The 14,681-nt window shown below is 43.9% G+C and overlaps 1 protein-coding gene across 3 annotated transcripts in view; it reads right to left on the reverse strand.

Annotated features, from left to right (window-relative positions):
- Positions 1–1,532: 1,532 nt before the first annotated feature.
- Positions 1,533–14,681, reverse strand: part of FBXO45 (F-box protein 45) — a 32,865-nt gene continuing 19,716 nt past the window's right edge. For 2 of the 3 annotated variants that reach the window (XM_085867684.1, XM_085867675.1), the window contains one exon: positions 1,533–3,147. In XM_085867684.1, the coding sequence (XP_085723810.1) occupies positions 2,962–3,147 (186 nt within the window). In that variant the 3' untranslated portion in view covers positions 1,533–2,961. Of the gene's footprint in view, positions 3,148–4,107; positions 4,208–14,681 lie in introns of all 3 variants that reach the window. The other variant, XM_085867689.1, reaches the window with a different exon arrangement.

The raw sequence follows: 14,681 nt of genomic DNA on the forward strand, positions 1-14,681 counted from the left end.
CTGAATGTCTCAATTCTGTGTTTGCTTCCAAATCTTGTGTCCCCAACCCCTCACTCTTGGGACCCATCCTTCCCTGTCGTATCTAAATGATCCTGTATTCTGTGTCTTTTGCTCCTCAGAATGTGGAGAAGGTTCTTTCAACCCGCGACTCTGACGAAGCAACTGCACCGGACGGCATCAGTTCACGTGTCCGAAAAACCTGCTTTGCTGCTCTTGCACTTCCTCTCTCTGCCCTATTAATCCTGTCATTTACAAAAGGTCATCTTCCAACTGCTTGGAAATCAGGTAACATCACTGCATTACATAAAAAAATAGGAAAAAACTGATAACCATGGAATCCATCATTGTATTTGATATGAAATTATTCCTTTTCTCCAACAACCTCATCTCAGATCACAAATTTAATTCAGACCAGGTCACTCTTCCTTGAACATGCTGCTTCGACTAACCCAGCAAGAGATGGAAGCCGTCAATGCCAGACATGAGATCAGGACAGTCTCTCTGGACATATCTCATGATTTTGAAACAGTCTGGCATCCTGCCATGCTCTCTAAATTCTCTGCCTATGGCATCCAAGGCCAACTCAAAAAGCATCACCTGATGTGCCCTGATTTGGGTGGCCAATTTCAGGTGAGCTTACAGGGCCCTGTGACAAACTTTTCAAAATGAATTTTTTTTTCATCAATACAAGCACAAATACTTGATGTTTGTTGCAATCACTCAAAGAACAAAAAAATCACAGAAATTGGCCAACGCAAGTTGCAGTTAATGAAAAACAAAACAAAACTGCAAGCAACTCACCATCTCTAAAATATACAATGCAGACTAGCTTCAATAATGCAATAACTTAACAATGCAGACTAAATACAACTTCAATAAAGACGAGAGTTCATAGAACATGATATCACGCAGTGTTGAAGTATTTACTTCAATTAAAAAAACAGAAGATTTTAAAGATTATTTTAAAAGAACCACTGGACCTGAAGCTTCTCTGGACGCTGACCTGATGTTGTAACCCAAATTTGGTTGCAATCTGACTGGTGGGTCTGGAGAAGAAGATTTTTGAAGGAATTTACGCAATTTTACGAAAAATTGATGGAGTCGGCCATTTTGACACTTCTGGTTATGTGATCGGCATGACCTCCATAATTTAACATCCCTACCCTGGTCTAATGTTGTAACCCAAATTTGGTAGCATTCTGATTGGTGGGTCTGGAGAAGATTTTTGAAGGAATTTAATAAGTCCGCCACTTTGACCAGACCAAAACATCACGTGACCAGAACGAGCTTTGCAATCCCCATGACCAGTCAGGAGCGGAAGCTTGCTGCGAAATTTCAGCCGGATCGGCCCAGCAGTTTGGCCGGATAAGTCAAAATAGCAGACAGAAGGACAGACAGACAGATGTTGCATGATGACAACACCTTATCTGGAATTCCAATTCCAGATAAGCTAGAATCCCAAAGTTTAGCACTACCGAAGCAGTCTTATACATCACCTTTATACACTGTAATAAGATGACATTGAGTCACAGTTCAGGAGATGGAAGCTTTATTGATCACCACAGATCGCAACATGAAACAGCATCATATGTAGCCTTGTTGGCAGCCTCTTCTTCACCATGATACTGGCTCCCTTGCCTCATGTTGCTCAGCTTGAAGCCATGGAAACCAAAGCCTTCAAGGTCATTGGAATCAACCATGACAAAGCTGAGTTTATATGTCCATCACTTTCACATTGCAGACAGGTGGGTGGTCTCTGTCCTCAACCACCTCCTTTCTGATCTTGCACCCTCAGCTCTTTCTGTGCTTTGTCCCTCTTAGAGTTCTGCATGTTGGAAGCGATCCACCATCAAACCCCTTCTGGTGAAACTTTCAAAATCCAGAACCACTGCTCACCTCCACTCATTTATTCCTCTTCTTTCCCACCTGTGGAACCAACTTACACATTCTTTTCAAAATCATTCCTCCCTCCAGGTTTTCAAGATAGCTGTTCACCACAATCTCAGATTCCCCCATCCAAAACCAGAATTTTTTTTCTACTCCCATTAACTCCCCTCAAATCCACCTTTTCCCAATTTTCCTGTTTTTCTTCCTGAGAGTTAGCTTCTGTATCAATCTTGTTCAACCCTTGTGTTCTTTCCAAGTCCTCATTATCCTCACATTCCTTATCTTTGAAGTCACTCTCTCCATTTTGTCCTTTAACTCTGCTGTTGTGTGTTTCCACCTCTCCTTCTGCTGTTCATTTTATTCTGCTGCATCCTGATCCGTTATGTGTTCTAGCTTCTCGACTAGCCTAGACGCTGTTTATAAAAAAACGTTAATGGCTTCACCGTTAATGACTTTATTACTTTAATGTTGGGCAAGGTTTGTGGGAAACCATGCACAACATTTCACAGGAGATAATTGTTCATTTGAGTAGCACAGCAACAATTATGTGAAATACATCAAACACCAAAGCTATAAATGAAGGGGGTTCCAAGTTTCGTACTGGTGAATTGAAGGAAAAAGGGACTTCCTCAACAACACCCTGTTTGACAAAATGCAATTATTTTAAAAAATATTTCTCACTTGTTTTGTAGACCATCGCTTCAAATAAATACATTTTAAATACACAAACATATGGCTTTACTAAGAAGATAATTTCTACCCCTAAGGGACATACACATGCACACACCATGGCCCAAATAATGTACAACGGTGCATATAACATTGTGGGATAAGGAAGATGACGAACAAAAAAATGAAGAGATAAAGACAATCTCAACAACCTTCAGATGTACATCCATGAATGCTCATAAAGCTGGATTGTTCAAGTGATCAAAGCCAGACTTCAGTTCTTTGAGCCAACAATTGGAGTTCACCGTTTGATTTCCATGAAAAATCAAGCTACTTTGGTTGACCAAGAAAAAAAAATCCTTGTAGAAGAGCTGAAGTACAAGAAGGATGTGATGCAAAATCAAATTACCCATCAAGGGGGCAGCCAAGGTAAACCATAGTAACTTCAGTGTTTCCATAAACAGCTGAAACTGCAGGATAGAGGCGGACTCGTGGTAATCCACGGAATGCCACACCAAGAAACTCATGTCCACGCTCAAATGCAAGGGTCCTGTCTTCCATGTCCAGGATGACTCTGATTCGCTCGCCGATCTGAGGAGAAAATAAAGAAAGCAACTGAAAACTCTCAATAACAAAAGACTAGAACGCCCCAAGGCCAGAACACTTTCATGGTGCGTATGGTACAAATATTTGTGGTTAAAAGACATTTTTACATCAAAAAAAATAACGATGGAAATAATTTTTTGGCGCAGGCAAACTTTGATGATTGCCAAAAGAGCAATTCTTTATCAGAAAGTTAATTTTTGCTGGTTTTAATGGTAAAGGAGTGCGATTAACTCATCAAGACCGAGAGGGTGGGTTATTCCTTGGTGTTTACTTTGGGAAGCATCACAGATAGAGAATTTTTCCTATATCCTTTAAAACTTATATTTAATTTCAATTGAGTTATATACTTGAACACTATAGTGTAGAATACAAATCACCTTATTGGCACTTCCAAAAACCTCCAGGTTAGCAGTACTTGGACAAAATATTACACTATTTTACACCATCTTGACCAATAAAATTTGCTGCTCGCACTCACAGCGTTGGGGAATATAGAGATTTGGATAAAATCACAGCTTGTAGGAAATATAGATCGGACTCAGAAATGCAAAGCAAGAGTTGAAAAGATCCTTCCCATGTCCTTTTTCTCAAGACTGCATGGGGTAAAACGTTCGATGAACTCTCTAATTTTTATAGTTTATGAACACCGCAGGGGAAGGGTCGAGCTGAAAAAATCAAGAAAGCCCCCCCAAGAAAAAAAGCAAAGAAAGACGGGAAAATATAGGATGGGGTGCCACAGATAATTGGCCCACACACGTAAAAGAAGTGGTGAAGGACTTCAGGGAACTTTGTAGACAAACAAAAAGCATTCCAGATGGCATCAACAGTGCCAAGGGAACGGCTTCCCAAATTCCCATGCTCGGTGTGGCTCCAGTTGCAAACTGACAGAGAACGGGGCCCGAGATTATATGCCAGTTGATAAGGCAGCTTCCCAGCTCACTATACCTGGGTTCGTGTCTCTAGCTGTCTAGTTCGTGTCTAGGCGGGACCAGGTTGGCGGACAGCCTGTTGGAACACCGACTCCAATGGTACCCTCCAGCAGGCACTGCAGAGCCATGAATGCAACCCATAAGACAGAAAGAACCCCTTAAAACCTCCCAAAAAACCCAATCTGGCATCCTGTCCAAGAGCTTGCAACAGAAGCAATGTTCGGCTAAAGTCTCCTAAAGGGGAGGTGGTGGTGGTACCGCCTCAGGCAGCAGCAACCAGCCTACAACTTCAACTTTCTGTACATTTTTCATTGCTTTAAAGTAAGCTGAGAACTACTTACATGTCATATATTGGTGCTATCTCCATATAGTACATCATAAGCATGTACATTTCCATATATAATCGTGCTTCCCCAATTTCACCAGCTTTTATAACCCTTAAGCATTTTAATTACTATATTAGTGGCTTAAGTTGTGACAACTACATGGTGAGTGGCATTTCTACAGGGCTGCATTATTAGCCAGGCTCTGTGAGGACAACACAACCTGGGAGTTCCAATAAAGTGCTGGTAAAACAAAACAAGCATAATAAGAATGAACCATGAAACAATCTTTATTTGGTTTCTGGAAAGCCCCAAAGTGGCTCAAATGGACCCAAAGACAATTGGCAATTACATGTGCCTCGACTGCCAAAGAAAATAATCCCAGGGTTCTTCAAAATCAAAATCTCAAAAAGCAATGTGAGCGTAATTCAGCCTGATCAGTTTGTCCAGCTGTTAATTGTTGAGCAGGATGTGTGTTTCTTTTTGTGTTGTAGTCTTCACTCTATTTTGACAGCGGAAAACATTTTATTCCCAACATTCCCAACTAATATAACGAAAGACATGTACATCAGTTTGAACAGTCCGATAACACAGAACACAAAGACATGGGTGGGATATGCGAACGGCAAATTTGATTGGTGGTGATGACGTAAAATTCCGCAATATTTTTGCGGGCCGGGGGTCAGGTGAGAAGACCTCAATGTGGGGGAAGCTATCTCGGTTCCCACCAGACTCCGCGGAATTGAAGGCCGTCGCACACGGATAATTCCGTGACGCGGCGGGTCGCTTAACCGACCGTGGACGCCAATAACTCAACCACGTGACCTAGGGTCCTCCCGTCTATGGGTTAATCAAATTCCCTAATTAATCACGTGATTTAATTACCGGGGAACACGCCCTCGGTACGCCTTGTCCGAACCGGATCACTACCATATCAGATCACTTTTCTGGATCGGATGCAGCCGAGCGACACTGCCAAGGACGTACTGGCTAAAAGGAACGGATCATTGGGAATAAAGTCCCCGCTAAACTAGGATTCAGACCATGCTGGATTAATGGAAGAAAAGACAAAAACGAGCAGGAAACATTCCAAATAATAATTTATTAACAATGGGCGAGGAATGGTATGTGGCAAGATCAGGATTTATTGGGGTGTGTTGTGCAGAGATAGGGGACAGAGGTGTGGTGCAGAAAATAACAAGCAACTTACAAAAGCGGTCACAGAGCAGACTTAACGTGAAAATAATAACAATAATAATGATAACGATCTTCTGCAGTCTGACAAGCAGACAGGTGCCAGGACACACACATACAGACACAGAAAACCCGATGAAGAGGGAGTATTGGAACAAGAACGGAGAGGAGTTGAGGCTGCGATCTCGGTACCTTTGTTCTTTGGTTGCACGACACGCCACCAATACGTTTCAGGGGTCGGGGGTGCTCCGTGGTGCGGCACCCGACAGATGGCGCATCGTCTCTGGCTTCAGCAGAGCGTGTGGAGACCGTGTTTGTGTGGGAGGGGCTTGAGTGGAGAAGGGACGGAGTCCAGAGTGCGTGGATGGAGTGGTAGGTGGGACCAGGTTGGTGGGTGGGGTCGACGTCGTGTGGGCGGAGACGAGGAGGCGGAGTCCAGGTAGCTGGAGGCGGGTCGTGGCGATGTCGACGAGCGAGGCGAGGGCGAGGCCAGAGTGAGAGTGAGGCAGGGTCCAGGCAGCAGGAGGCGAGTCGTGGTGATGTCGACGAGGGCGAGGCCAGAGCGAGAGAGCGAAAGAAGAAAGAGAAAGGCAGAGGGACCACTCAGACCTTTATAGGACTTGCAACGTGGGGGGAGGGGCCACCCTGAAGGTAAATGTCATCACCTGAATCGGGCGCTCCTATTGGCCCCGACCCCTCACGTGGCCCGCTAACTTTGGCCGGAAATCGCCTCACTTCGTTTTCGGCAAGGCCATCTCAGACAGCGGCAATATTCTGCTCCGACCCCACGACATGACACAAATTGTCCACACCGAAATTGGCATGCGAATCGGCCTGCAAAAACCCCCGGGCCATGCCCTGGCGACTGGCCGAGGGTCCCGCATTCCCGCTCGGGTGTTCGACCAGTGCCGATCAACGCGCCCGCCCCGTGCGTGCCAACGTGGCCCGCACTATACATTCCCTGGCTCGATCGCAGCTTCGCTGGCCATAGAGACGAGAAGACTGTCAGCATCCATGGTGAATCCGTTACTGCCAGCAAGGGCCGAAGGTACATCATTATGGATAAATCCATGCATGTTTCGCTAGCTGCGTACGTGTCTGCCTTAGAGCACATTCCATACAGTGTGCGCGGTTCGGCCATTGCGCACGTGGCCAGCGCTCGCGTTCGCACGACTCAGCTAGCATGTGTGCGGGGCGAACACCAATATGGGTCAAATATTTGGTTGAAAAGGAACGCACCGCTTTTACCTCGCACACCCGCATCCCACCCAACGTGGCGTGGAGTCGCCTTTATTGGCCTCCGTACGCATTTCGTGCAGCGTGGGCAGTGTTGGCTGTGTTTCCTGTGTTGTGAAAACACCATTCGTGCAACCTCTAAAGAGGTATTCATTCGTATGCCTTTTTAATGCAACCCGCAATCTTCCCCAGATCATCGGAAGCTCGAGTCGATAATTCCACACTGCTAAGCGCATTGTTTGACTTGCTGCACACCTTGGGTTTTGGGCTCGCTTGGGAACGAGGGCTCTGCGCTGCCAATGCCCGCGCATCATCGTTCCCTGCCGCAGCGGCGCCGCATGCGCTGGCCTCCATGAGGGCCCACCTCACAGCGAAGGCACACGTGGCTCAGATTTACCTCAGGAATAATCAGCCAAAAAGAGGAGTAGGGACGAAATGAAGAAATAAATGATATAAGCAAACCTAACTAAGAGATCATCGCAACGCACTCCCTTGTTGTCCCGCTCAACAAAAGGAAAGGGACTACCGACACCTATAATAATGGAATAAATGTCTTGGGACCACTATCTGTTGGATGCATGCGGTTCCAAGAACCGCAACAATATTTTGTTCAAGTACTGCTAAGCAGAAGGGTTTTTAAAGTGACAAAAAGCAGTTTTTGTTCTGCAATGTTGAAGTACTGTAGACAATTCCATTGAAATAAAATTCAAAAAATTACCACTGTTGATGCAGCATCTTTTAAGCCACCTTATTTAACGTTACATTAGTTCATCGTGCCTGTTGTTTGTTTGCTTTAAGATGTCCTTAAAAACACGAATTTTCCTGTTTGGAATGATTTTCAATTTTGCTTGACTGCTGGACAGGCAGACAGACTGTTAAAATTATCTCGCTCCTCTTTGCGCAAGTGTGATCGGGATAAATTCAGAGCCAAAGTAGTGTTAAACTGTAGGTTCGTTTTCCGATTCATGTTCTGATTTGTGTTCAAAATATAACATTCAATTTAAATCAAGTCATTCCTCGATCATAAACTGACATTTGTAGACAGACAGACAGACAGTAAGTGAGCCGTTTGCTTAACCATACTTTTTGCTTCACGTGCGCTGGGTATAACACAACACAACGGACATTTTTAAGGCCATTTTCCCTGCTAGAGTGGGCGAGCGGGGGGTTCACGTACGCTGGGTAATAATATTAATCAGTCAATTGTATTTCACAATGAGAACGGCACTCATTAGTGTGCTGACCTTCACCAGACTGAACAGTTGACGTTTTGTATCCCACTGACAGGCCGGATATGCATCCAGACCTCCAAAATCTAATTGGCTTGTTCTTGTCACATACCCAACTCATACACCAAAATTTATCATAATCCATACATAACTTTTTGAGATTTCGTGCTATATATCATTTGTGGCCCCATTGCTCAATGGTGAAGAATCACTTTAAAAATTTCCGCATTCAGATCTTCAACAAAATGTAATAAATTCGTCCTTGCCACACCCCCAACCTGTCCACCAAGTTTCATTTAAATCCGTCCATAACCTTTTGAGATATTATGCTCACAGACAAACAGATAGACGGACATGGGTGAAAACATAACCTCTGTTCACCTTCAGTGGCATAGGTAACTCAGGCTGCACACTAGTTTTCAACATTTTCTTGGTCATCTTGGCCTTGAAAATTATGAATACTGACCCAAGGAATGGACAGAGCATAAATATTAAAGACTTGTTCATAACACAATGATAGTAAATTATTTAATAGTACATTTCTATACCTTCTTGGTTTTTATTGCATCTGTTATATAATGTGTGTTAATGACATATTTTGCTTCAATGATCAAGGAGGTCGATCGATATAATTCAGTCATCTATACTTTAGGTTTCTGCGTTCTGTTGCATCCTGATCCGTCATCTATACTTTAGGCTTCACTTTCCATTATTGCACCTGTCAGTTCAATTTGACTTTGAAAACAAATATCAATGTCTAACTTAAGACATGAAATTTTTCGAGAAAACTGGAATAAACAACAGTAGATTTGCTGGTTGCCTCATTGCACCACTTGCAGAACATTGGATCACCACTCAAACACAAGCAAGAGTAAAACTTAGCCAAGCTTTGCTAAATACTCATTCTTGCTTTCGTTGCTCAACTTGCTGTTTAGTGGAGCTTGGTCCAGGTCGAGTTATTTGGATTTCTTCTTCACTCAAATCCAATGGGTCCTTGAGATCAGAGTCGATAGACTCAACACGATCAAAATTACTGTTCGTTCCTCTGGTTTGTGTCCAGGGAGACTGTGTTCTAATAAAGAAACTTAAAATAGACCTACTTTGCATCCATTTAAACCTCTTCATCTTGCACAAACATGTACGACCTTTTTCTGGAAGCCGGCGTGTTATGCGTATGCAGTGCTGCCTTTCAGAAAAAAAGTGCAGTCGGTGTATTCAGTGATTTAACAAAACTTACTAACTCGTGCAAAATATTTTTTTCCTTTCAGAATAAACTATGTTTATTTCAATTACTATAAATTTGTATCAAATAATATAATAGGGTTGCATCGTGGCATATTTCATTCAGAGTTTTAAGAAATTGCTACATGGTGCCGATAGAAAGTCTACACCCCCTTTCAAAATTTTCACCTTTTGTTGCCTTCTAGCCTGGAATTAAATTACATTAAATCAGACTTTTTCCATCTTTATTTAAACATCATAACCCACAACTTCCAAGTGAAAAACAAATTCACCAAACTGCATAATAAATAATTAAATATACAAAAATATAATATATTGATTGGATGAGTGTCCACCCCCCCCCCCCGAGTTAATACTTGGGAGACGCACCTGAAACAGTAATTACAGCTGTGAGTCTGTTGGGACAGGTCTCGACCAACTTTGCACACCTTCAGGTCAGGTATGACAGCATGCGCCAGAGCAGCGCATCACTGCGTCCACTTTCCACTGGTACTCCAGAGGCCTCCGTCTGGCCATCCCCCAGGCAGATGCCAGGCCCATACCCATCTCCTTGAGATACTAACCAACCTGCTACAACCATGAGGCACGTGGTCAGCCCATTGGCATCCTCCACTCACGAGACTCCCTCGCTGAGAGAATTTGGTGAGCAGGAGCAGCATCAGGAAAACGAGCCACATGTCCATACAGCCACAGCTGATGCTCATGGATTATGCAGGTAACAAATCTCATTTGAGTCTCTCTCAGCAACCGCTCGTTGGACACAAATTCCAAACAGCATTAGCCAAGGATTCTCCAAAGAGACCTGGTACCAAAGGAATCAAGACTCCATCTCATATCCTGGTCAGAGTCCAAGTCTCACATCTGTAAAGAATGGAAGCACCAAGGAACAGAAGACTCAGATTTTGTCCTGTACAAGTACCGACAGCACCACACCCCATGATCCAGTGAATCCATGACTCTCCAGGCCCGACCCAGACGTATAATGACCTCTGGCCAGCGGAGACATGAATATTACTGCTAAGGGAAGTGAATCTCTCCATGACCTGAACATCCTGACCACAAACAGGCACAGACAAGATGGCAGCATCCTAGATGTCATTGAAAGCATGGATTTTAGTTTTGGCCAAGGAATCCCGTAAAGCCAGCGGCACCTCGAGGGCCCACAAAAGGATATCCATAGTCACCCCCAGGATGACTGCATCGTCTGCAAAATTAAGGTCAGAGATCTTGGCATTCCCAAATGATGCACCGCAGCTTGATCTCTCCGACATCCTTCCCAGAATCCAGTCCAGAAAAGTGTGGGGGCCAGTACACACCCCTGACGAACTCCAGTAACAACTGGAAACAAGAAGCGAATACTTCGATATTGCGTGGCTGGGGGCAGTAAAAGGTTAAGAATGATGAAACAATTTTGCAGTTATAAAATTTAAATGTAGACACGGTGAATTAGCATGCATGATGGGAAGAGTTTTGACGTTGGACAAATTTCTATTTATAGCCCTCAGATCAAAGGGACGTACGCGACCATAAGTGTGACAGAAGACGTGACAGAAGACACAGGACAGAATAGCCAATTATATACAACAGCGCGATGTCGCCGCGCTGTAATAACCATTTCTGTCACCAAAAAAAGAGGAAGAAATCACCTCCACAAGACGTTTTAAAAACACTTCTGGTGAAAAACAATGAAGAACAAGAGTTACAACGCTGCACGTCAACAACTAACGGAGCAGGAAGATTATCACTTCCTGCTCAGAAAATCAACTTCCGGCGTCACACAGAAAACTATTCAGCACAAAAAACGTCGCTCTTCCGCATTAACCGCGCCCACAATTCACCCGGCAATCTCCGCCCACAATCCACCCGGCAATCTCTGCCCACATCACACCCAACAATAAGTGTGACAGAAGACACAGGACAGAATAGCCAATTATATAACAGCGCGATGTTGCCGCGATGTAATAAATGAGAGCTGGTATCACTGCATCGCCCAGTACTCTCAGTACCAGAGTATAGTTTTAACAGTTTTGGTGGAACTCCACGAAGACCAAGAATCCTCCAGAGAGCATCCCGATTCACTGAATCGAATGCTTTCCATAAATCAACAGAGGCTGCAAGCAGTCCCTGCAAAAACTCTCGTTGTGTTCGGTGAGGACACGAAGAGCAAGGATACGGTCAATCGTTGACCTCTTTGGTGTAAAGCTTGACTGCTCTGGGTACTGGTGCTCAATCAGATAGTGGTGAACCTCATCAATAATTATTGGAGCAAAGACCTTGCCTGGCACTGAGAGCAGCGTCACCCCTTGGTAATTGTTGCAGTCCCAGTGATCATCCTTACCTTTCCACAGAGGGACAACAAGGCCCCTCGTCCAGTCAGTTGGGATGATGCCTGTGTTTTCGGCAGAACACAACAGCATGCACCAATAGAAGTACAGCATTTTCACCAGCCTTGAGAAGTTCAGCATGGATGACACAGATCCAGGAGCTTTACCCATTTCAATCGGTTCACCGCAGCTTGTGTTTCCACAAACGAATGTGGATCACAGTTGATGGGAGGGTTGGCAATAGGGATAGTAACACCCATGACATCCAACTCAACAGCTGGTAGGTCAGCCTGGAACATCCACTCAACGTAACTGGCCCAGTGGGTCTTCACTACTCTGTCAAGAGCCCACCGCCCTTCGCTCTAACTGCAGTACACCAAGGCTTGGAACGCAATGCACAAATTCCCCTAAAAGCAGGACGAGCATCACTTGACCACAGGTGATGCTCTACCCCCTCACAGATTCCTCGCACATTGGCCTCCTTGTCTGCCCTCAGCATACGTCCAGTTTTACACCTCAACTCCCTGAATAGCTCAGCTCTGCCATTAAACCTGGTCCTGCGACTCTGGTCACTGGTGTCCAGTGTCCCTTGAGAGACAAAATTCTTCTTCGCTCGACGTTGAGTTCCAAGACATCCACCGGCAACATCAAGGATGGTGGTCTTCAAGGCACTCCACAACTCTTCAGGATTTCCCAAAGCACCCAGACCCCCCAAATCCCCACTCAGCCTGTTCGCAAACTCCTCTGGTCCCTTCTCATCCTTGAGCTTGCCAACATCCAGCCAAGGCTTGGATGGTACCATTCTCCCAGATTTAAGCTGCAACTTCAGAGGTGCTACAACAAGCCTGTGGGCAGTATTGAGGAACTGAGCACTCCGGTCGACCCTGCAGTTCTGGATCATCCTCCAGCGACCATCAATGAGCACAATGTCAATCTCCTTTGCCACACCACCAGCGTTGGAATACCATGCCCACTGATGAGCCTGTGGGCACTGAAACCATGAACCAACCACCCTAAGTCCATGACTTCTTGCAAAGTCAAGAAACATAGTGCTGTTCTGGTTCACAGTTCCACTTTGATTGGGCAGTATTTCCCCATTGTTCTGTTCAAAACTGTTCAAGCACAGTCAAGTTGCAGGGGGAGCATAGATGGACAGCAATCTTCAAGTCATGCCATAGATTTTGGATTGGATTTAGGTCGGGCCTCTGACGAGGCCACTCAAGGACGTTTATCTTTTTGTTCCTTAGCCACTCCAGTGTAGCTTTGGCTGTGCGTTTTGGGTTGCTGTCACGCTGAAAGGTGAACTTCCATCACCTTTCTTGCAGAGGGCAGCAGATTTCCCTCTCAGATTTTTCTGAATTTTGCTCCATCCATTTTCCCATCTATCCTGACAAATGCCCCAGCCCTGCTGATGAGAAACATCTCCAGAACATAATGCTGCCACCACCATGTTTCACAGTAGGGATGGTGTTCATTGGGTGATGTGCTGTGTTAGGTTTACACCAAATATAGCGTTTTGCATTTCGGCCAAAAATTTCCATCTTGGTTTCATCAGACCACAAAACGTTTTTCCACATGACTTCAGAATCTCCGGAATGTTTTTTTGCAGACCACAAATGGGAATCAAGGAGGGCTTTTTTTGAAAAATGGTTTCCTTCTTGCCGCCCTACCATACAGCTAGGCCAGACTTGTGGAGCGTTTAGGATGTTGTTGCCACGTGCACACTGACCAGTAAAGGCATGTAGCTCTTTCAAAGTTGACATTTTGGTGGCCTCTCTGATCAGTCTCCTCCTTGCTTGGTCATCCAGTTTGGAGGGGTGGCCGCATCTAGGTGGCGTCATGGTGGTACCATACCCCTTCCACTTCTTAATGATTGTCTTGATTGTGCTCCAAGGGATATTGAAATATTTTGATTCCCATTCTCTGATCTGTGTCTTTCCACAACTTTATCCCGGAGATCTTTTGAAAGCTCCTTGGTGCTCATGATCAAGTCTTTGCTGTGAAATGCACTACCCAGCAGAGGAAACCTAAATGAACAGCTGATTTTATTCTAAAATAATCAGAATCACTACAATTTAACACAGGTGGGGGCCAATTAACTTGGTCTGTGATTTTGAAGGTGATTGGTTACACCTGAGATCATTTACAATTGATATCATAAGGGGGGTGGACCCTTATCCAATCAAGATATTCTAGTTTTGTATTTTAATTAATTTTTTGATTTTTGGAGAATTTTTCACATGGAAGTTGTGGGTTACGATATGTAAATAAAGGTGGAAAAAGTCTAATTTGATGCAATATAATTCCAGACTATGAGGCAACAAATGGTGAAAAATTTGAAAGGGGCTGTACACTTTCTATAGGCACTGTATGTCAATATTTATGTACGTGGCACCTGACCATGCCACTCAAATTAATGCCTGACCAGACCCAGTGTTTTATTGTCCACTGCTTCATAAGCCAGTAATAAAGTTATCTGAATTCCTGTTGAATAACTCAGCAAAGATGACATTATATTTCCATAAACTGCATTAATCACCATTGTGACAAAACGACAACTGGAAATCAACACAATAAAACAAGAAGCAATTCTCAAATCTACAACAGGAAATATATAAAAAAATAACCTCCCATGAACTTCTCAATGTCTTTCTCACGCTATCATTTTAAAAGTTATAGTAAACCACATTAACCACAATCATACGATTGGTAGATTTTTCAGCCCCCATGTGTGGTATTGTTTGCACTCTATATATTTTACTCACAGTACATATCCTGAGAAATAATGAAGTTGTTCATTTTTGTAAGTTGTTCATTTGAAGTTGTAAAAAGCCAAAATTAGCGACTTTCAAAGGTGTTTTGCTCCTGTTGGCAGGTACAGTCCAACTCTTCTTACTAAGTGCCATGATATCTTATAAAATAAATAAAATATTATTTATTTTGCCAAACTAGACAGAACTTGTATTGGTAAGCTAACAGAGTAATCTATATATAAAAGGAGCCATGCGTGCGAGTTCAATCCATTTGTTGGACAGTTTGCCT

Source organism: Eptatretus burgeri, chromosome 2, assembly GCF_056783735.1.
Source record: "Eptatretus burgeri isolate ZD-2024b chromosome 2, Ebu_testis_v1, whole genome shotgun sequence".
Classification (NCBI taxonomy): Eukaryota; Metazoa; Chordata; class Myxini; order Myxiniformes; family Myxinidae; genus Eptatretus; species Eptatretus burgeri.